The sequence below is a fragment of the Cervus canadensis genome, chromosome 32 (assembly GCF_019320065.1).
Source record: "Cervus canadensis isolate Bull #8, Minnesota chromosome 32, ASM1932006v1, whole genome shotgun sequence".
NCBI lineage: Eukaryota > Metazoa > Chordata > Mammalia > Artiodactyla > Cervidae > Cervus > Cervus canadensis.
The window spans coordinates 28,354,771-28,377,355 of NC_057417.1; the positions used below are offsets into that span (position 1 = coordinate 28,354,771).

At 51.2% G+C, this 22,585-nt stretch overlaps 1 protein-coding gene across 12 annotated transcripts in view; it reads right to left on the bottom strand.

Moving 5' to 3' along the window:
• CUX1 (cut like homeobox 1) overlaps positions 1 to 22,585 on the bottom strand; it is a 348,486-nt gene that overhangs the window by 90,450 nt on the left and 235,451 nt on the right. For all 12 annotated transcript variants that reach the window (XM_043454973.1, XM_043454971.1, XM_043454970.1 and 9 more), the window contains 2 exons: positions 12,240 to 12,288; positions 2,892 to 2,996 (listed from right to left, as the gene is read on the bottom strand). In XM_043454973.1, the coding sequence (XP_043310908.1) occupies positions 2,892 to 2,996; positions 12,240 to 12,288 (154 nt within the window). The remainder of the gene's footprint in view (positions 1 to 2,891; positions 2,997 to 12,239; positions 12,289 to 22,585) is intronic.

Sequence of the window (22,585 nt, forward strand, 5' to 3'; positions counted from 1 at the left end):
TGTGCGGTGATGGTGGGCCAGGATCCCAGCCTGCAAGGCAAACGCTTGGAGTCTAGGCTGACCTCTCCGGGGAGGGCCGAGGGACTGGGAGGCTCCGTTTCCCTTTCTCCTCATCACCCTGCTATTCCTGCCAATGCCAAGTGGCCAATGTAGGTGGACTCCATCCGGTTCATTCACCTGATGGACAGGTGTTTAGGTTCAAGGCGGCCTGGTGTGGGGCATCAGAGCCCCGAGGTAACCTTTTCCTGTAAATACTTGCCAAAGAGCCTGCATATCTCCTGTCTCCTTGAGTGCGCACAAGTGTGCCCCCATCCGGGGTGGCTGGATGGAGGGAGAAGAAGGGGTGGACTTTGGAGCAAGACAACCTTGGGCTCACATTCCAACTCGGTCATGTTTTAGCTGTGTGACCCTGGGCAGATGACTTAACTCTTCTGAGCCTGTTTCCTCACATACAAAATGAAGGCAACAAAACTGTCCTCTAACGACCGCGGCATCATGAGGCAGAGATGAGATAACCGTCAGGAGCCCTGCACGGCCCCTCAGGCGGGAGGAGCAGCGCCTTCCGGAATCTGCGATTCCACTAAGACCCCAGTGGCCCGGGATCTTTGGCTTCTGCTGGATCTATAGCCTCGACTGTTTCTCTGCTGAGTTCTGCCAGCCAAGCCCAACAGACTTTGTGCCGCTGGCCCGGTTTCCTATGTTTGCTCGTTCGCTCCCCGACTGGCTGGGGCTGGAGCTGCCGAGCTACGTGGGAACGCACCCCTGAGGGGAGCCCTGGCAGGGTCGCTAGCGGGAGACTGAAGCGGTGCCATGTAAACACTGCACTTAGCCGATGATGAAGTGTTTAAGCACCCCGAGGATCCACAACTTACTCTACCTGCACAAACACTCATTTCCTTCCGAAATGTTTTGGTTGCTACAGTCCAGGACTGTGCCAGGAACCCTCTCAATCACAACTTGTAGCTCAGGAGCCCCGTGTGGACACAGGATGCGTGGCCTTCTCTCGAGGGCCCCAAGCGACCAGAGAGGCCGGGAGAAGCTGTGTAGACGCCATCCTCGACAGCTTCCTCCTGCCATGGCCGTGGGGCTGGGTCCCGTCCAGGTGAACTTGGACGAGGGGCCGTTTTGGGCAAAATTAATACCAGAGTCCATTAAGTACAAAGGCTGTGATGGTGCCTTAAATGGAAAATTTTTCTCTGTATCCTGAAACGCTTAACTCATGTTTTAGTTAAATGTGAACTTAAAATCTCGTCTTACAAGGGGTCCTCACACTAAAGCTTTGCTTTGGATCCGTTCCTGGGGAATAATTTTAAAGCTCTGGTCTGGGGTGGATGCGGCCCCTGCTCAAGTCCTGGCTTGGATACTGGGGCTGAACATTCTGGGACGAGGGGTTTACGTCCAGGGAGCTTCCATTTCCTCATCTATATAAAGAAATGACAACACCCCGCTTCATGGGCTGGGTGGTAGAGAGGCTGTCAGAGTGATGTGCCACCTTATTACAGCAGGACGTCTCCCCCTCGACTGTCCTCTCCACAGGGAGGGCCTTGCTCGTCCCTCCTGGCTCTCCCAGGGTCCCGGCTGCGGGTCCCGGCTCACAGCAAGGGCTCTCCAACTGTCTGTTAAGTAAAAGGACAGGGGCTTCCCTGGTGGTCCAGGGGCTAAGACTTTGCCTTCCAAAGCAGAGGGTGTGGGTTCGATCCCTGGTCGGGGAGCTAAGATCCCGCATGCCTTGTGGCCAAAAAACCAGAACATGAAAACAGAAGCAATGTTGTAACAAAGTCAATGAAAACTTTAAAACTAGTCCAAGTCAGAAAAGAAAATAAAAAAACTTAAGAAAAAATAAATAAAAGGATACCGATAAGTGTGATTCACCCATCATAGGCCGTCAAAGCTGAGGGATCCTCAGGATGACTTCCTCCTTACTCTGCACGCCAGGAAACTCAGGCCTGGTAAGTGTTACCACCTGAGTTCACATCACTGGATGTGAACTAGTGATGGAGCTGGCTTGGAAACTGGGGCTCCTGGACCAGAGCGCTGATGCTGACCACAGAAGACTCGCCACTAAGGTTGTCGGATGACGGATTATGTGGCGGGACTGGCCTCACTCAGGGTAATTTCCAGAACCCTGGTGAAAACCTATTTTATGGACGGTGCCACTGAGACTCAGGGAGGTTAAGCCACTTGCCCCAAGTCACACAGCAGATAAACTGCAGAGCTGGGGTTGGAACCCAGGGGTTTGGTTCCAGGGTCGACGGTTGCTGCACAGCACTGAAGAGTCTGGAATCCGATAGTTCAAAGCTGCCCTGATTGAGCTGGGAAAGTTCCAGCTAAAAGCAGTTTCCATTAATCTTAGGAAAATCAAGAGGCAGAGGACTGAGAGGTGTGTGCCTGGCTCCTTGGGATCGCACGCATGTTGGGCGAGGTCCAGACTATCATGCAGACACAGAGTGGGTTGCTGAGTGATCACCTCCCTTGTTCCCCACCCCCACTCCCATCATGAAGCGCTTTTTACTCTGGAAGGACATGTCCAGAAGAAGACCAAATCCAAGCTTCCTGTGCAGTGTCGTTAAGCCTTCAGCTTGGGAGTGCCGCCCATCTGCCAGCGGCAGCCCCCCAACCCCCACCAGCCTAAGCGGGAGGATGCTCTCTGCGGGCTCTGCGCCGGGTGGCGTCACCCTGACCACCAGCACCAACGCACCACCAGCAAAGCTCCCCCTCTGCCTCAAACAGTTTCCACCCCCAGACTGTCACTAGCATACTCCACCAAGACAGCGGGACTATTTCAAATATTATCCCCACCAAAGGGATGCTCCACAGCCAAAGGAGAAAGTGGCTATAACACAGAGGTGCGGATGCAGGGCGACAGGGGCCCCTGGGGTTGGGCTACCCACCACGTCCGGCGCCTTCTGGATCTGGGAGGCCAGCTGGAGAGAGTGGTTGGCCGACGAGAGCTGCTCCCGCAAGGTCTCCGCCTCTCTTTGAGCCACCTCTGCCCTCTGAAGGAAACGAAAAGGGTGGAAAGAGAAAGTACATTCGGTTTAACAACTGACAATTATTACAAGAACATTCATCAATTCATGCCTGACTAACTATAATTGATTTTCCCAAACACTCAACCTAATAAATGCTGGAAAAAAAAAACACAGAGAATGTGATGGATTTTTATTTTAAACAGTACAAGGAAGAAATAATTGAGCGATTATGACAGTAATTTAACGCTAGGAGCAAGGAATCCCCTGCTGATACTAGCGCTCCGGCCCACTGAATTTCCCAGACTGAATAAATACAAGTGGAAATGGAGTCTTTTGATTCAATTTCTTTCTATTCTCATAGACCAAGAAGATTTTATTGCAGGATTACTCCTGGGAGTAATTCTCACGGGTAAACAGTGAATTAAAGACACTCTGGCCATTCTCCTCCTGAAAACACGCACAACGTTGTGGTTGTTTTCCTCAAGCAAGTATTTCCATAAACGGACGGGGTGTAAATGCCACTTCTTTTGTGAGGACCAGGCTTATTTCAACATATTTAACCCTTCACCCAACCAAGCTTTCTAACGCCGAGGCTGGCCGTTTCCAGCCAGCCAGGCCAGCGAGGCGCTGCTTGGGGGGCGAGGATGAACAGAGGCGCCCACGAGGAGGAGGCTGAAGGAGAAACAAGTGGATGCTTCTGTCATTTGCTGTAATTCCTGGACAAGGATACCAGTGCCCCTGGACAGCTAACCAGGATGTCCCACTGGCTGGCGAGGACAGTCACTCCCATGCCTGTCACCTAAGAGGGCACCACGGTGCAGTGGGCAGGAACTGGGCCTTTGGGATCAAGGGATGAGGACAGGTTACATAGTTCAGCTCATCAAGCCTCCACCTTCCCATCTGTAAAATGGGAACACTCTCTCCCTCCCAGGGACTTTTCAAGGATTAACACCCAGAAGTACACTTGTCCAGAAGTGCTTTGTTGATGAGCTTGTCCCAATTTGACAGTTATGACTGAGACGAGACGCAAAGACAGGTGGGAAGCAGTCACTAACTGACGCTGGGCACACGGTCTGAGGTGTGATCGCTGCTTCTTTCTACCAGTCGTACATGCTGCTCACAGAAAAGATGAACGAGAAGAGCCTGGCTGAGTAAGGCTATTTCATGTGTTTTATTGTGTGGTGTGACAGTGTGTACCTACTAATTGCTAAGAAAGAATTTTTGAAAAGAGAAGTACAAAGTTACCCTGCCCGGTACTCGCCGATCTGTCTAGATGTATGAGGATGGGGTTTGGCAGCCTCAAGCGGTCCTGCGAGGGCAGTGTGGCCCTGTCTGCTCGGCATCCAGACAAATTACGGTATTTCTAACAGTGGCTACTCCCACTCAGGGTGGTGCTGGAGGCTGCCGGCCATGCTGCTCCAGGAGCTCTTGGAACTGCACTCCATCTAATTCCCACGGCGCCTGGCCAGGCCCGTCTGTGCTCGAGCAGCTGCCTCCCACCCTCTGCTGCAAACTGTCTTGAGGCGCCCATGTTAGGAAAGGCAGCAATATGACCAGTGTGGCCAAGATGCTGGTGGGCGAGGGTGGGGGAGTGGGGGGCTCATGGGTGACGATAACTGCAGGCATGACTCCCCTCTGGTGAAAAAGATTTCCCCCTGAGTTTGTTCCCAGATGGGCCACGCCACGTGTTTTCTAATACTCAAGTCAAGTTCCTGAACATGTTCTGGAGGAGGAAATGCAACCCACTCCTGTATTCTTGCCTGGAGAATTCCATGGACAGAGGAGCTTGGCGGACTACAGTCCGTGGGGTTGCAAAGAGTTGGACATGACTGAGCCCGAGCACACACTAAGAAGTTTACTCTTGTCTTTCTCCTCAGTTACACTTTTGGGCATAAAATCTCCATGGCTCTGCAGCTAATCCCGCACAAAGCTGAACAACTGGAAATCAAAACAGGCCTCAGAGCTGGTGGAGGAGAGAGTGGAGGCCAGGAGCTGCTGCAGTGAGTGAGCCTCTGTAGCTGTAGACGTAGCCCCACCGTCAGCGGCTGAGGTGGAAGGAAGGGGTGCTATGCTGGGTTGGCTCCTTGACATCACTTGTTTCCGGGGTCTGCCGTTCACCCCTCGACCACAGTTCAACCGGATGAAACTTCGTTTCTAGAACCGGAACCAACAACAAGAGGGGCGGGCTCTGGGGCTGGTTTCTGATCTGCATGCCCAGACATGGGGCCATGGGTGTGGGAGACACGCAGCTCCTTGTCCCCACTGATGGCAGCCTCCTCGTCCTCTCTGCAGAGGCAGAGCCAGGGCCGAGGCCGGGCTCCCGAGCTGGTGGCACCATGGATGTGATTCAACGGCCCCCCCACGGTGAGGACAGAGCCTGGCCAAGCCTGGGTTGCCCTCCTGAGAGATCTGCTGGCTGTTTCTTACTCTCTGTCCTTTTCTGAGAAGTGAGGGCAAATGCTGGAAGCACAGGGAAAGTAAACGGGAGTGGGGCAGGGAGCGGGGAGCATGTGAATGAATGAGGGTTTTGCTGTGCATTGTGGTGGTAACTCCGTCCATAGAGATAGATAGGGCTGCCCCGCAGGACGACCAAGGAGATAACACAAGCTGGGTGCCTAGCAGCACCTACCACGGGGTGAGAGGCATCCAGTGAGGAAGGATGAGTACTATTATTTTGGCCTCCTGGCATGGGCTGCCTCAGGTGGCAATTATTCTTTCCTTACCTTTAAAATGAGGACAGTTTTTTAAAATTTAAAATCTTAAAGTTTCAGGGGACAATTACGAGAGACCAAAGCTCGTCTTCAGGTGAAACGCTAGTTCTCTTCAGCTGTCTGTGACCAGGAAGGCAGGATGCTTTGTGGGCACTTCGTTTCAAGAATTCTGTTAGTCGAGCCAGCATAGGGCAGTGACGATTCTGCACGTATGACACTGGCTCCGGCGGCTGCAGCCGGGGGGCGGGGGCTGGCGATACCAGTCTTGGCCCGGTGTGGAACATGAGCCCCGGGCCCCGGGCAAGATGGCTGTGCTCCCGAGTTCTCTCAAGGGGTGTGTCTCCTCCCCCAGAAACAAGGCTGGGAAGTGAGGGAATCCTCTCCACCTCCCCCGTCGGGCAGGCTTTCCCATTTACCCATTTAAGGTGTGGCCTTGAGGTCCCTGGTTTTATATGGTTGATAGTGGTGGTGGAGGTGGTGTATCTCTGAGCTAGCCTTCTGCCCAACCTGGCCCCAGGCTCAGGGACACCGGAGCTGAGCAAATCCCTCCAAGGACACGGCAGCCATGAGCGTGGCTGGGAACGTGGTCTGAGGGAAGGCTGTCCCCCCTGCAGGACCTTCCCAAGGCTGCTGAAGCAAACTCCCACACATTGAGTTTATTACGTCCCACAAGTTGATCACGTCACTGTTCTGAGGTCAGGCATCTGCTACAGGGCTCACTGGGGTAAGATCAAGGTGCTGGCAAGGCTGGGCCCTTCCTGAGCCTCCGGGGGAGGATCTGTGTTCTGGCTGTTTCCAGCTCATAGAGGATGCCCGCATTCCTTGGCTTGTGGCCCCTTCCTCACTGTGGCCTTCAGCACCTGCAGTGGCCAATCAAATCCTCGCATCCCCTCACTCTGACCCCTCTGCCTCCCTCTCTGCCTCTGCGGACCCTGGGGACTATGGAGGGCCCATCTGTGTAATCTCACACCTCAAGGTCAGCAGATTAACAGGCTTGACTCTGCTCTGCAGGTAAGTGAACATATCCGCAGGTTGTGGAGTTTGGGATTTGGACATCTTCGGGGGAGGTTCTCCCGGCCGCCATATTCCTCGAGTACAAATAACACATTTGGACCATTTCTGGGAGAAGGCAAGGTCTCCTCAGGGATGGCCCTTCAACCTGTTTCCCTCCAGGCCCTGGACTCTTGAAGAAGAGAAAGGGAGCAAGACTACAAAGACCAACGATCAACTTTCCAAGGGAACAGATGCCATCGCTCTGTAAAGCACACAGCTAATTTCAGGTCACCCTTCCAAAGCAGCACCACCCAGTGCTGTGGGGGACAGCTAGGGCCAGAGGCGGCCCCACTTCAGTGATATTATTGGAGGAAGGTCAGAAAAGCCCACCGGGAGATTAATTGCCATGTGTCCCAAGCTGGCCCCGTACTGGTGGCTGGAGGCCCGTCCAGGCTTCCTGCCTGCGTTTCTGGGGGATTCGATGGATATTGATTTGAATTTCTCCTTTCAAGGGTCAGCCAGGCTGAAAGCTGGACCTAACTCAACGCCATATAAACCCAACTCCTATAAACTTAAGACTGTCACAGTCTGCTGACTGCTGAGTCATGATTTCAGAAAAGCCAGAAGAGCAAATTTCCCTACCTCTTCCTGCCCCCAAAGCTCTGAACTTTCTGTTGTTGTTGTTTTTAGTCTGTAAGTCGTGTCTGACTCTTTGTGACCCCTTGGACTGTAGCCTGCCAGGCTCCTCTGTCCATGGAATTTCCCAGGCAAGAATACTGGGGTGGGTTGCCATTTCCTTCTCCAGGGGATCTTCCCAACCCAGGGATCGAGCCCGGGTCTCTTGCACTGCAGGTGGATTCTTTACTGCTGAGCCACCTGGGAAGCCCCTCTGAACCTTAACAGTCACCAGTAAGGACACTATTAACACAAGCATCTCAAAGTTGAACAAATAGGTGTAAATAAACCCGGCTCCCAATTGCCTGGTGCTGATTCTCTTCCACTTTTCCTCACTAGAAAGAGAAGTACTTTAGCTATAAAATAGAGCTTCAGGTCTCAGTAGAATGTTTTGACTATAAACCCAGTGCAAAAATAATGTTATATGCCAATGAACTAGCAAATTGCTCCTCCCGGGGCTCTCCCCTGATGGGAAAGGCACAGAACCAGATGTCTGGCTGTGCCCGCCCTGGTGCAGCTCCCGGTGCCCCTCCTCCCTCCCGCTTCCGCCTCCGCCTTGTCGCAGCGGGGCAGAGCCGCTGCACAGCCCTGCCCTGATCCATCTCAGCAGCTGCTCACTGCTCTCCTGGCTTCCGGTCCTTTCACTCCCCTCCGCTCTCCGACGTCTAGCCAGAGCAATCCGTCTAGAACTCAAATCCGGCGTCTCACTCCTGCCTGTGACGCTCCACTGTTCTCAGGATGAGGCCCCCTGCCCCAAACCTGGCTGGACCCCCTCCTCTGGGCCCACGTTCCCAAAGTGGCTTTTAGGAACAGCCTGGAACCCTTGAGTGCTTCCTCGTCCTCCTGGGTGCCCTCCTCCCTGTCTACCCAGGAAGTTTTTCTCCTCATTGAGTCACCCTTGTCAACCTGCTGAGTCACTGAGTCCAAGCACTTTCTGTTTGCTCTGTGTCTGATCCTCCACCTCACACGCTCAGTGAGGTCTGGCCCATATCTGCTCACATAGCTCTTGACGGGGAGCTCACTCCTTTCCAAGGCATCTCCAGGTACCTCTGGAGACTCATTGTTAAGAACAAGCTTCCCTGCATGGGATGAGGGGAGCTCCTTCCCATTAGCCTCTGCCCTCAGCCATGACAAAGCCCGACCCCTTCCCTGGCCAGTGCTGGAGAGCTGCAAGGCCAGAATCCACAACCACCACCCTAGGCCTTCCCCTTTCTGATCTCTTAACATCCCAAGTTCCCTATGTGTCAAGTCCCTCTGTTTTCTTTCTCTGCTCCCCAAAGAATAAAGATGTCCCCAAACCTCCTGGTTTCCCTCCTTAGGGGTCCCTTCCCCATCCTGGCCATGGAGTGGACCCTGAAAGCACTCCCTGAATGCCTGCCTTCCTTCCAGGTTTCTAGGACGAATGACAATTCCCTGGGCATGGACTAATTGCTACAGATGGGTGCTGAATCATCACCTCCTTCATTCCAGAGACTATTTCTATTAACGCAGCCTGAGGTTGCATTAATCTCCTTTGGCAGGCACATCCGGCTATGAACTCGCCCTGAGTGGCTGGTTAGGCTCTCCTATACCTCCCCACACCTTCACCGTGCTAGGGTCCCACTAGGTCCCCCTAGGGTGGGACTTTGGAATTCTCCCTGTGAACCTGGCTATGTTAGCAACTACAGAGCACGAATTAAGGCACTCACTTCCAGGCATGTGTGCATGCATGCTCAGGCATGTCCATTTCTTTGTGACCCCACGGACTGTAACCTGCTAGGCTCCTCTGTCCATGACATCTCCCTCTCCAGGGGATCCTCCTGACTTCAGGGATCGAACCCACGCCTCCTGCACTGGCAGGAGGATTCTTTTGCCACTGAGCCATGCAGGAAGCCCCCCACTTCCGGGCATTTTACCTCTGATTCTACAAATAATCCTGCAAAGGAAGTGCAGGCAGACCTCCTTTTATCGTGCTTCTCTTTATTGTGCTTTCCAAACACTGCTTTTTACAAATTGAAGGTTGGTGGCAATCCTGTTTTTCCAATAGCTTTCTTTTAAAATTAAGGTATGCGTGTTCATTGCTTGTTCGGACATACTGCTATTGCACACCTGACAGACTTGCAGTGTAGCATAAACGTAACTTTTATATGTACTGGGAAGCTGAGACATCTGAGTGACTTGCACTGTGATGCCCACTCTGCTGTGGTGGCCTCGAACCTGAAATCTCTCTGAGGTCTACCCTGCACTCGCTATCATTTCCTCCCTCCCTCCCGTTCTTGCGAACATTAACAAGTTTTTTTTTTTTAATTAAAAAAATTAAATTATGGTAAATTACAATCCCATTAAATACACCATCTTAACCATTTTTAAGTATAGATTTTATAGTAGTGTTAAGCATGTTTGCATTGTCGGGCAACCATCTCTAAAACTTTTTCATCTTGCAGAACTGAAAGTCTTTCCCTATTAAACACTATAATTCCCCATTCCCCCAGCCTTTGATACCCACCCTTCTACAGTCTATGAATTTGATGACTGTAGGGACCTTATATAGAAGGAATCACACAGTATTTGTTTTCTTTTTTTTGTGACTGGGTTAATTTTCCTTGGCATAAGGTCTGCAAAGTTAATCTTTTTCTTTTCTTTTTTAAAGAAATATAAGCAGTGAAGAGACTTGTCCAAGGCCACACAGCCAGGAAGTCCTGAGTGGGGACCTGAGCAAACTGCCACCTTGGTGGCGGCACCTTCTGCAGGGTCCCACCTGGCGTCTCTGAGGACCTAGAGCCACCCAGGGCCTTCGGCATTTTGAGGAAAGCACACCTCTGCCAAATATGCTTAGTACCTGCGGACTAATTGGAGCCTGAGCACTTGATATGCACAGAATCGGGTTAGCTAACAAACCAGAGCTTAACCCAGAGTGCCTTCAGAAGGGGAGGCTGGCCCAGGATCAGCCAGGGGGAGAGAGTGGGTGGGTGGAAATTTGAGAAATGCGAATAACAGTCCTGTGACAGGGAAGCTTATCAAGTATGGTCTCTGCAAAGTTGAGCAGTGCTACTTGAATAAGAACAAAGGGGCCAAAGTAAAGTAGTTTACAGTAAATTAGGGTAAATAAATGCTTAGGCACCTTTGTGAACTGGAGCACAAGCAGTGCTTTAGGGCAGGGAGCTGAATGGGTGTTTGGGGGAACTTGAAAGAAAGGCAAAACGAGCCCTTGGGCTCCAGCCCTGTTTCTGAGTGTGGTGAAGAGCCTAGGCTCCAGGCCTGACCCTGCAACTGACCGGCTGCTGGCCTCAGTTTGCTCACTTGTAAAATGGGAGTCATAACCACACTGATCTTGGTGGAAACCGGTGAGGTTTAAGGGGCTTGGTTCATGTGAAGTGTTCGGAACAGAGCCATGCACAAGGCAAGTTACTCAAGAATGGTCAGCTCTTCTCCTTGTGACCAGCAAAGTTACTACACAAACATGCTGCCTGGGACTTCCCTGGCAGGCTAGGGGTTAAAACGGCACTTCCAATGCAGGGAACACGGATTCAATCCCTGGTCAGGAAACTAAGATCTCACATGCTGTGCGGTATGGCCAGTAAGTAAATACATTAAATTGAATTATTTTAAAGATGCTACCTGGGGTGATGCAGTCCGGGTGTCTCTACTGAGCACCCCCCATGGATCAGGCCTAGGACCCTCCGAAAGGAGAAAGGAATCCAGACTACCCATGTCCGTTCTCCTGCATAAACTGACTTTCACATTTCAGTCAGAGCTCAGGGTATTTTCATGAGCTAAAGATCAAACAGGGATGCTCTTTCCTGAACGTCTGCCAAGGGGTTAGGAATGCCAGCTGGGAGGCAGTCATGCTGTGGGACCCTCAAAAGGCAGAGAGCTGAGACTGCAGATTCGAGAAGGATTTTCATCCTCTTGGGGCTCCCCTAAGCTTCCCTGTGCTTGGGGTGGCCTGGCTGTAAAACTAAGTGGGGAGAGGCCACGACTGCCCATGCATGGCCTTCTGGGGCTGAGAAACCTAACCCAGCTCTGGCTGCTTCTCTCCACTAAAAAAATAGACTAGAAGAAAATAAAATAAAAGGGGGAGACCCCTTCCTTTTCAAAGCAGTAGCACCATTTGCTGAAGCAAAATCTTTTCATCTTCTGCAGAGTTCCTGGGGAAGGGCCGGGCTTGGCAGGGTGGCAGCTCCGTATTTATTGCCATGGGATGCGCGTGTGTGGGCCAAGTCTCTGTGACCCCATGGACTGTAGCCCACCAGGCTCCTCTGCCCACTGGATCTCCAGGCAAGAACACTGGAGTGGGTTGCCATGTCCTCCTCCAGAGGATCTCTCCAACCCAGGGGTCGAACCCATGTCTCTTACGTCTCCTGCATTGGCAGCTGGGTTCTTTACTACTAGCCCCACCTGGGAAGTCCCGTTTAGAGGATACTGTGTGCCTATTCTGCGTGGGACACAGCGCTGGGGGTATTTTCCACAAAAGTGGATGATGACTGTGATGACTAAGAATCAGACGAGAGGGTCCATTGGCTGGCAGCCCTCTCCAGGGCAAGTGGTTCAACCAGTTAGAAGGTGGAGGCACAGACTCTGCTGCGGGGTTGACGTGTTGGCCTAAACGCTGCTGCTTAACAGCTGTCACGGGAACAGTGTGGAGACTTAAGAGATGGATGAAGGAAAAGAAAAAGCATCACCACAGGATGCCTGGGATGCAGGGACTGTATCAGAGACTTTCCCAAGGAAATCACACCTGGGACTTCTCACATATAGCTCGTGGCATCAGAAAAAGCATCAACCTTGATAGGTGTATGTGAAAAATACAAGACTAACTGGCTTCCTGACTTAGAGAGAAGCCCCTTCCGTGAGGACAGAAAGGGCTATGCTCTTGTGACTCTATGTCTGAAGCTGTCAAACATCCTACCTGGTTTGCTCTTTCAAGGTCCGTCATGATCATTTCAATTTCGTCGGCCCTGGGGAGGTGAGAGGGAGAGAGCAGGTTAGTCGATGGGCAAGGCAGGCTCAGGGGCCACCACTGTTCCCAACTTGGCAGCATGGCCCATGGGCACACAGGCCAGGCCAGTGTCAGGGTGGGGCTTGCAGACCTGCGAGGGGACACGGATGCCTGCTGGCAGGAGGTGGGCTTACATTGAGGGAAAGAGCCTGTGTGCTCTTGAGGGGCACCCAGTCTCTTTGGGGAGACAGTGCCTCCTGCCAAGAGAGCCCTGAACAGGGCTCTGAACAGAGAGCTCTGGAAAAACAGAGGAATCAGAGATGGATTCTCCTTGCGGGGAGGGAATCAGGAAGGTTTCAGAGGAGGTGATATGAGAACTGGGTTTTGAAGGATGATTCGAAGTTTGCCAGGACTGAGAGAACCACGGACAGGTAGGGGAGGTGGGGAGAGGCTGGGGATGCAGGCTGGGGGGCTCTGCAGTCTGCACCATGAACCAGCTGAGTCACCGTCACCTCCCATCTCCGAGCCTGCTCACACACAGGAAGTTGCCAGGTGCTTTTTTTTTTTTCTGTTCTGAAAGTCCTTTCTTGAGTAATTTGAAGGCACATACATGCTTCCAACATACAACATCATGAGAGAGAGAGGAACCATGCTCAGAGTTCTACTGAGAAGGACAATTCCAAAAGTCTGTGGCAGGTTTGAACAGAACTCCCACGGTAGTCGCTGCCCCAGACAGGTCTCGATGGTGGCCCCAGTGAGGAGGTCAAGGTCAAGACTGCTACCTATGAAAGGTTCAGTAGCCCCCGCGAAAGAGGGGATGGAACATTACAGCATGGACTCCCTCCGGCTGGGGCTGCCTCATTCCATGACCTGTGGGGACCTGAGCTGGCTCTGCCATCTGCAGGACTCAGGCCCACCCCTCCCTGCTGGACTGCTTGCGTGCTGGACTCCCTTGGCTGTCCTTCTGCGTCGAGGCTCTTGGCCCCCACCCACAGCCCTGTGCTCCAAAGCTCCCACCACGTCTGGACCCCTGTGCAGCCTGGACCTGTACTGCCTGGCCCATCACTCTCTACCTCTGGGAACCTCGTCCCCTACTTCCGCGCCTCCCCCAACCCTGCCAGTGGCTCCATCTCAGGAGGCAGCAGCCTCCCCACCAGTGTACGTGGCCTCCACCTGCTGGCACAGGGCTTGGTGTTAAGCCGACGGTCAGGGTCCTGAATGCAGCTGGTCCTTCCAGTGATGGGCTGGTCGGCCAGTCTACCCGCTGGGGCAGGTCGGGGCGCCCGGACAGGCTGACTCCAGGGTTCTTCTGTTCCCCAAACCTGCTACTCTGGTCCTAACCACCCACCCTTAATACAGAGAGTGAGACAAGCTACTCAGGCCCTGGCCGGTCTGTTTTTGCTATTTGCTGCATCGTGCGTTCCCTCCTACGGCCCTGAGCCTTTCCCAGCCTTTAGGCATGCCCTGTGATTCCAGGCAATCTCATCAACTCTCGGCACTCTGAACAAGGTAACAGACGCCTGGTGATCGGGTTCACAGATCGTGGTATCTGTCTGAAACAGTATCCTGCCTTCAGACTCGTCAGAGAAAAGTCTGAAACACCTCATCAAACGGCCTGATTAAATGAAGTTATTTTTAGGACAACTTGGTGAAGGAGGCAGTGTCTTGAAGACAAACACTCAAACTGGGGCCCCGCGGGGAAATGCTGGGGGCTGGGGGTGGGGCTGGGGGTAGGCCTGGGGTGGCTTCAATTGGGAAACATCTCCCTGCACCATCTCAAAAGGAAACCTCTAGGATATCAGAGAGAAACTGCCGTGACTCTGGAGGGTAAAACCATCATGAAAGTGTTAAGATCTGCTGTGACAGAAAAGGGGACTTGACGGTCAGAACCGAAAACTGTCTAGACAACCTGCTGATGAAGCACAAACTTCATTGTGTGTGTAAAACAATAAAAAGTTAACAAACGTCTCCTAAGGCAAATCACTACTTTTAAATGCAGTTTTGAACTTAAATCAGTTATTCACTACTTATTCACCAAGTCCAGATTCACGTGGCCACCCGCCCAGACTGCCAGCTGCTGGCATCATTTGACACTCACTCATTTGGTCCATGAATGTTTCGAGACACCTACAAGCTCCCCGGCCACAGGACGGGTGCAGGCAGACGTGGCTCCCATAAAGTCCACCGGGGCTGCATTTACAAGAGGCAGACAGAAACGCTTGGCTACTGAGCACCCAAAACAAGACCTCCAGGTGCCCTGTCTCCCTTCTCCCTGGAGCACGTTGGGGAGCTGGTGGCTGCAGGACCCAGGAGGTGGACGGGGAACGGCTGGGGCTGGAGGAGTCAGGGAGGGTTTCCTGAATTTCTCCTGTTATATCTTCCACGAACCCCTTCCTCTTTACTTTTGGCTAAGTTATCTCTGTTATTTAGATATTCTTCTGCTCAGTTTGGCTCTCCCATTATCTGGCTACTGTCGGCATACCTACTTCCGCCCTTCACATTGTCCAAACTTTCCCTCCACATGCTGTGTCCTGATCCTCTCCTGCCCCTCTGGACGGTTCTTCAGCTTGATCCCCTGTACCTGTGCTCAGCCTGGGATCCGTCTCTTTTCTCTGCTTCCTTGGTTTAGTTTTTCTGTCTCTCATTCCCACTCCCTTCATTATTAAGTTATTCCTTGGTTTTGCTTTATGTTTCCTCGAGTGTATTTCTTACACTTATTTCATATGACGGGCCCATCTGACTGCCTTCCAGAGAGGGCTGTCCTCCTCTGGGGCCGTTTTCCCTGGGGTTACCAGCTACTCTTCCTGGCAATGTACACAGCGGGGTGGGGGGCACAGAGAGGCAGACCTGCTGTGCATTTCTCAGGATGAATCAAAAAAGACACATGGCAATGTTCAATGCATTTTGCTGGGTGAAGGAAGGAAAGGCAGGGAATGACCCTAGGTATCCAGAGTAAACTGATAGCGCCTTTCCACCAGGAAAACTCTTTGGCCAGAGCTTCACCTTGCTTTCTTTCCTTCTTTTTCTTTCTTTCACGCCTTCCTTCCTTTCTCCATGCTGTGCGGCTTGCAGGATCTTAGTCCTCTGACTAGGGATCGAACCTATGCCTTCTGCAGTGGAAGCTTGAAGTCCTAACCACTGGACCTCCAGGAAATTCCCAGGGCTTTGCCTTTAATTCTCAGCATTAGGAGGAGGTGATCCCCCTGGTAAAATGCCCCAACTTCTGTTCTGGAGATTAAGGGTAGAGGTGTGACTGTCCGGGGACCCACGCTCACTTATTTTTAATCCACCCCTCACTCTTTGCCTGGCTACTGTCATTGGCCGTGGGGTCAGGACAAGGTCAGACATACGCTTGGACTAGAAAAGAGAGGTATTCTCAGTGATCTGCCTCACAGAGAGGCTGGGTCAGCAAAGCTGGGACCTGCGGGGTCTGGGAAGTGATGTCCAGATCCGGCCAGATTTAGGGGCCTGGCTGGGCCTGAGTGCCTCCTAGGTGAATGGTTTTGTTTGGTCGTTACAATACCCAGTACCCAAAAAACAATCCTGTGAAAGATTTCAAGTCACTGATTAAAAAAAAAAATTAGCCACATTTAAACAGGAAGGTGTCTTTTTGGCATTCTGCAGCAATCCCTGGAGATGAATTTCAAGTTTTTCCATCTTCTTGTCAGTTTAACTTTGGTTACTAGGCAACTGCTAAACTGACCAAAATATGGAATGTGATAACAAGTGCGGCCCTCACCTTTCATTATGAGAGCAAGTCTCGTATCTCCAGAGCTTTCAGACGACGATGCCAACACTGAGTCCTGCTGTTCCAGGGCCGGGAAATTCAACACTGGCTCCCCTGCAGACAGCAGGGCCCGGGGGGCTACAAGGGGCCAGAGCCACAGGAGACGGTGGTAGGAACCAGGGATGCAGTGGACGGGGGAAAGTTCAGATGATTATTATAGAAGTCTGTAGGCTCAGTGATGCACCTTCCCAAGGGGGCATGCTTTTTAAAAGGTGAGATGAAAAACACAACCCGCTGGGCACCAAAATGTGATCAGGGCTCCTGGAGACGCGAAGCGCAGCCCTTGGTGCTGGCAGACTTGTCAGTGCTGGTCGAATCTTAGAACTCATCTGCTACCGAGTCTGTACAACTCACTCCTCACCAAGCTGCTGCTGCCCCCCTCCCTCCTCAACAACATGAATCCTACCAGACAAACTGCCCTCAACAAGTCACATGAAACTGCCCAGGGGTTAAGAAAGCAACTAGAAATGTTATCTGAAAAGTACAGTTATGAATTAGATGGCATGTGCTCTCATAGCAGGGCGGTCAACAATATTCCGAGGGGGTTTTTCCTTCTTTTTGTTTCGCAGGCTCAACTACCACTTCAGTGGGTTGGAGCTGGAGCCTGACGTTAGTCTAAAATCATTTATTTTCCGAAGTCCATAATAGCTGCACGTTATTGTTTGCTCAGCAAAACTATTTATTATAAAGATTACGTTCTCTCACCTTTTTATGAGCTGACAAAACAGCTTTCACTGAACTATTAACCGGAGCAGCATTGTGCTCTGCTCTGGCTTCAGACTGCAGATCATTTCAGCCGGGCCTGGAATATGCAGTTTCATTCAATCAGTTCCCCACAGATCATTCCAGGTTAGTCTCTGGGCTGGCACATGATTTTTTATGAGGAACTTGAAAGGACACAGTCAAGGCCGACGGCAGGGAAATCGTATCCACGATGGAAACGCTGTGTTTCCTTTCACACTAGTCTCCCGAGTGCTGAGGGATGGAACCAGGGCAAGGGTAGAGCATATTTCAATCCCAAACAGTCCTGCGACTTCAGGAACTATTTAAGCAAAGTACATCTACAAAGCAGTTGAAAAAGCGTCTGGGGCGAACTTCAAAGGTCAGTGTATTTTCTTGGACCCAAGTCAAGAGCCTCAATTCTAGATTGTAAAGCTCTTAGGCATCAAAAGAAGAAATATTTGGAACTTCCCTGGCAGTCGGGGGGTTAGAACCCTTTGCTTTCACTGCAGAGGGCATGGTTCGATCCCTGGTGGGGGAACGAAGATCTTGCAAGCTGTGTGGTGCAGTCAAAAAAACAAAACAATAAAAGAAAAACAAAAGAGGAAGAAATATCTAAAGATCCATTCCCCCTGTTTTAAAAACAAGCAAAAAGCTCCAGTATGCTTGGTAAAGTGAATGCCTGCCCTACCCACTGGAGGCTATGTCTGCCACCTGGGCCATCAGGAAGGCAAGTCAGTCTCCAGACCTGGCTCCCAGCACAAAGGGGCAGAGGAGCCCAGAAGCAGGGCTTGCTGGACTGTGTGCAGAAAGAAGTGGTGGGAAAACGAAGAGGAGGAGGAGCCAGAGGACCAGGGAGGAGGACGGTGTCTTGGCTATAGGGCTGGAATCACCTTGATGGGGGTTGAGGGTCCTCAGAAAAGGGGCCTCTTCTACCTGCACACGGGCACACAGATAGGACTTGGTCTCAGGAGAGGAAAGGCTGGTCTGAGTCCAGTGTGACAGGTGGGGCAAGGCTGCACAGGAAGAAGGTGGCACCAGCCTGAGGCCCAGGGGTGTGAGTGGAGGCGGGGCAGCTGGCCCTCAGTGAGGCTTACAGAGCACCTACTATGTGCCACGTCCGATGGGGAAACAAACATCCCGGGTTGGCAGTGCACAGGGAGCTGACATTCGCCCTATTAGGACCACAGGGACGGACGCCGTACATCCCAGGAGTTCAAAGATGGGAGACCCTGTCACTGCCTGCTCAGGCAGGTGCAGGGAGGTGAAGACACCAGGGAATTTGGGTTCAGGGACAGCCCAGAAGGAGGGACAGCAGGCTTTGCAAACAGGAGAGAGGCTCTTGGAGGAGAGGACCTCTGGTCTGCAACCTGAAGGAGGCAGAGAACAGTTCACAGAGGTAGGCACAACCAGACTGAACCGGACCACACGGGGTGGGAGTCCGGCAAGCTTCTGTTTCCATGGCAACCACCCCAACCACGCCATGAGGCCAGCCTCTTCCTGCCCCTTCTATGCCTCCTATTTCTTTCTCTCATGACAGCAGAGCCCAGACACATAGCTAGAGTGACAGTGGGGACCCTTGCCTAATGTCAGATGGTGGCTGACATCACAGGTGATGCCTCCAATGGTTTACCATCAAACGCTTTGCTAATTTTGGGCTTTAAATACATGTGCTTGTATTTTGTTAATGCGACAGCCAACTGTTTGTATTTTATTAAGGCTTTTTAATAAAAGAAGGACACTGATTTTATTAAGTACCTTTTAAGCATTTATGAAGCTAATTAGAAGGTTCTTCTCCTCTGACTCGCTGAAATGGTAAATTATACTGACAGTCACTTGCCCCCCATTTGGTTGTGGATATTATGCGCTTAACATGCTCCTGAGTTCTATTTGCTAATATTTTATTGAGTAATTTTCCCCATAAATATTTATAAGTGAGTCTGGCCTCTGATTTCTTTTGTCTCATCTTTGTCAGGTAAACTCATATAAAGTACTTTGAAAGCATTTCCTTCTTTTTGTAGACAGAGTGAGCCATCACAGATTTGATGATATTCTCAAAAAACCTGAACCCACATTCCACCTATTGGTTTCAACATGTTGCCTGGCAGGCCAGCCCCTGGCCGCCTCCTGCTCCCAGGGTCAGATCACAGCCAGCCTGCCTTTGCGTGATGGGCTCGGTGAGCTGCTCCCCAGCTCCCTCCCTCCCAGTGTTCTCTGGGCCAGGACCCCTGGGGGAGCCCACCTCTCATCAACACCTCGGCTTCTTTTCCAGTTTCATTTCCCACTTGTCCAACCATCCAGACAAAGAGGCCCAAGTGCACAACTGCTCCTTCGGAGCCGCCGAGCTGGGGTTGAGGCTTTAGTCTGCGAGTGACATGCATTCTGTGCACATTTCCTTTTGTGGCTCCATTGACAAATGCTCTTGTGGGTTCTCTAGCCTTATTCTGTTCCTTAGAGCCACCACGCTTGTCCGAACGGCTGTCCCCTCTGCTGAGCTCCGCACACTGCTGCTGTCACCATCCAGGGCTTGGCTCCAGGGCCCACTGTCCTCTGAGGGTCTCCTGGCAGCCCTGCTTCCCGTCATGTGCTCATTTATTTTTATTGCACTTATTTCTGCCTCTGAGTACCTTGTTCAGGTACTGATGGCTTGTTTATTCGCGGCCATGATCCCAGAAAACACAGCAGGCGCTCTCTAAATCCTGGCTGATGAACGACGCAGACCTACGACGCCTTCATTTCCTCGAGTCCACCCTGCATGTGACAGGCAACAACTCACTGGCTGGGATTCTAAAGAGCAGAAAGTGGAGGGCTGTTTTGCCAAGTTGTAAATATGACTTTCAAGGAAAAAGTCTGTAAGTCGTTTTGGCAGAAGGAAAATAATTAGTTTTTCTGACCACTTTTTGTAGCTCTCGAAAGAGGAGGCAAACACTCTCCCTGGAAGAAGAAGTATCTATAGACCCAGGTTCATGGGAGCGTGAGCTGCCAGGGTGCAGGGCTGTTGGCTCATCTCCCTGTTGCTCCCCGTCCCTCCCGGGGCCCGCAGAGCCAGAGACAAACAGCACTCGACACAGACTGACTGGGGAGGTGGGAGGAGAAAGCATCCTTTGTGGAAGGGTTTTCTTGACAACCCCCAGCTGTATGATGGGTCCTGTCTCCATTTTCCACCCGGGTTAAGCCATCTCTGCTTTGGGGTGAAACTACCTGGCATCCATTCAAGCCCCCAATCAAACGTGTCACCCCAGAGTGGACCCTCCTTCTCTGATCAAGTCGAGGTCTGGGCAGAGAAACAGTTGTAGAGCTTGACCGCTACGTCAGACCTTCTGGAAATAGTGGTTTTTACTCTCGTTGCAAATAAAACCGTATCGAGAGACAGTTAAACGGCCAGAAGGTCACCTCTGCTTGCTCAGAAATTAACCACAATTTGTTCCTTCTGATGACTGTTATATTTAAATGTGATACAAGTAATGATTAAAATCAATTTTGGTGAAGCCTCATCAATACCAAATGGGACGGAAATTTCCCTTTTGGCCCTACTATTTAACTGACTTGCTTACACGAAATAATTTAAATAAATCCTCCTTTAGTTTAATCTGAGTCACTCCCCGAAGTACAACCCACTCCCACTGTGATCAGAAACTGCCTGTGACCATCACTGAGGCTCAGTCCTCGCAGGGTAGGGCCCCGGGGACAGCCATGCCTGGAGAATTAGCTCACGAGACTGCTGCTCCTGAGGTTGTGGAAGCCTCTTGGGATAAGCATCTGGATTAACTTCGGATGCCTCTTGCCATTTCTCTCATGTTTTCTAAAACCGTGGCTCTAAAAGCCACGTGGAGCACTCTGGTGTGAAAATCCTTTTCTTCCCTTGAATCAAGTGCCGGGGTCACAAGTAGGATGGAGTGATGGCACCTGGGGCTCGGGTCACCAGGACGTGGCTGGCATGGCAGGCAGACAGGCCGGACTCCCTCCCACTGCCTCCTGGTCCTTGACCTTGGGCAGATCTGGGAGCGTGACAGTCATCTGCCGGGGAGGAATAGTGAGGCCTTTGCCAAAGAAACTGGCACAAGGACGAAATAAGAATACTGTTGGAGAGTAAAAAGAAAACTTCACAAACCCACATACACATTCATTATTATTGTTGTGCATGAAAATCAGGATCTTTCTTTTCTGGTCACAGCTAATTTTCGACACCCAAAACAACAGATTATAATCACAATTGCCTAGGAAGTAGGTTTTGCCCCTGAACTCCAGTCTAAATCTGATCAGACCTCTGGGTTCAACTACAAACTTGCAGGGATGAGAGGACAGAGGAACAAGCTAAACTACATCTGGGGAAACAAGATAGAGACTGTGGGAAACTCTTCAGGGCAAGTAAGCTGGTTTTTCTTTCAAACAGGTTGAAAGGAAAAGAAAAAGAGATGGATCAATAAAGATGAATGAGACTTAAAAGATATACCAACCAATTGCAATGTGTGGGTCTTAATTTGGATCCTGAGTCAAAACAACTTAAAAAATTTCATGTATGATGTTTAGGGGTAATTAAAGTATTGATGACATAAAGAAGTTAACTTCTGATGTGATAATAGGGTGTGTGCTCAGTTGCTCAGTTGTGTCTTGACTCTTTGTGGCCTCATGGACTGTAGCCCACCAGACTCTTCTGTCCATGGAATTCTCCAGACAAGAATACTGGAGTGGTTTGCCATTTCCTCCTCCAGTAAATCTTCCTGACCCAAGGACTGAACCCGCATCCCTTGCATCTCCTGCACTGGCAGAAGGATTCTTTACAACTGCACCACCTATGATAATAGTATGGTGGCTATATTAAAGAATAAGAGTCCTGAATGTGAGGCTCTATAGGCCAAACCATCTAGAGGTGAAAGGAAAGGATTCTGGAACGAGCTTCAAGATAAAATGGCAGTAAGGACAGGTGGGCCAGGAAAGCATGGTTGGAATTGTCCAGTAGGCACCTAGGGGTTCTGTCCTCTATCGTATGTCAGAAATTGAACATAATAACAAGCAAGCAAACAAACAAAATTATAAGGTGATTAAAAAAAGCATAGGCCATCACAGTAGTTTTGTGTCTCTCCATCATAACCTGTCAACTATAAAGTTGGTACGTAGGTTGTTGACCACTGTTGGCACAGAAATGAGGTGACTAGAAGGCCCGTTCAGAGACAAGCAGGATGCTACAGAGTAGCCCCTGGGAAAGAATACAGATGAGGTGTACTTTGCTAGTTTTAGTCAAGTCAGTTACCTCTTAGTAACTCAGTTAACTCATCAAAGGGAAGGAAAAACGACGTGTATGAAAGGCACACCTCTGCAAGGAGAACGTGATTGAAAAATCATCCATGAGTATTTCTCTTTGAAACAGAGTAAGTGGATTCTGGAGGGGACACAGGAACCCCAACCTTCCTCCCTCCAGGAAAGGGGCTCCCAGCAGCTGCCTCCACGCGGGATCTGGAGGGAGCTGAGGCCGCCACCCTGAGCGCTTGGTCCCCTGGGAGCTGGCTGGTTGGGGGAGACCTGGGCAGAGGACACGGCCAGTGGGACTGTGGACCCAGGTTGCTGCTTCTTTCCTCCAGATATTTAAGAAATAGGTCTTTTTGGTGGTTGGAGCATGGCCTGCCCCATGTGAGCTTTCATGCTTTCAGAGCCTCCTTTCAGATTTCATTTTCTGTTCCCTGTTGGCTTGACCTGGAAGCACTCTGCCTTGGGCTGACAGGTGCCCCTGGTCCTGGGCATTGTACCATCTCCCTAGGGCACAGCGGACATGCCACCACTGCAGATGAACAGGAGCATGCTGCTCGGATTC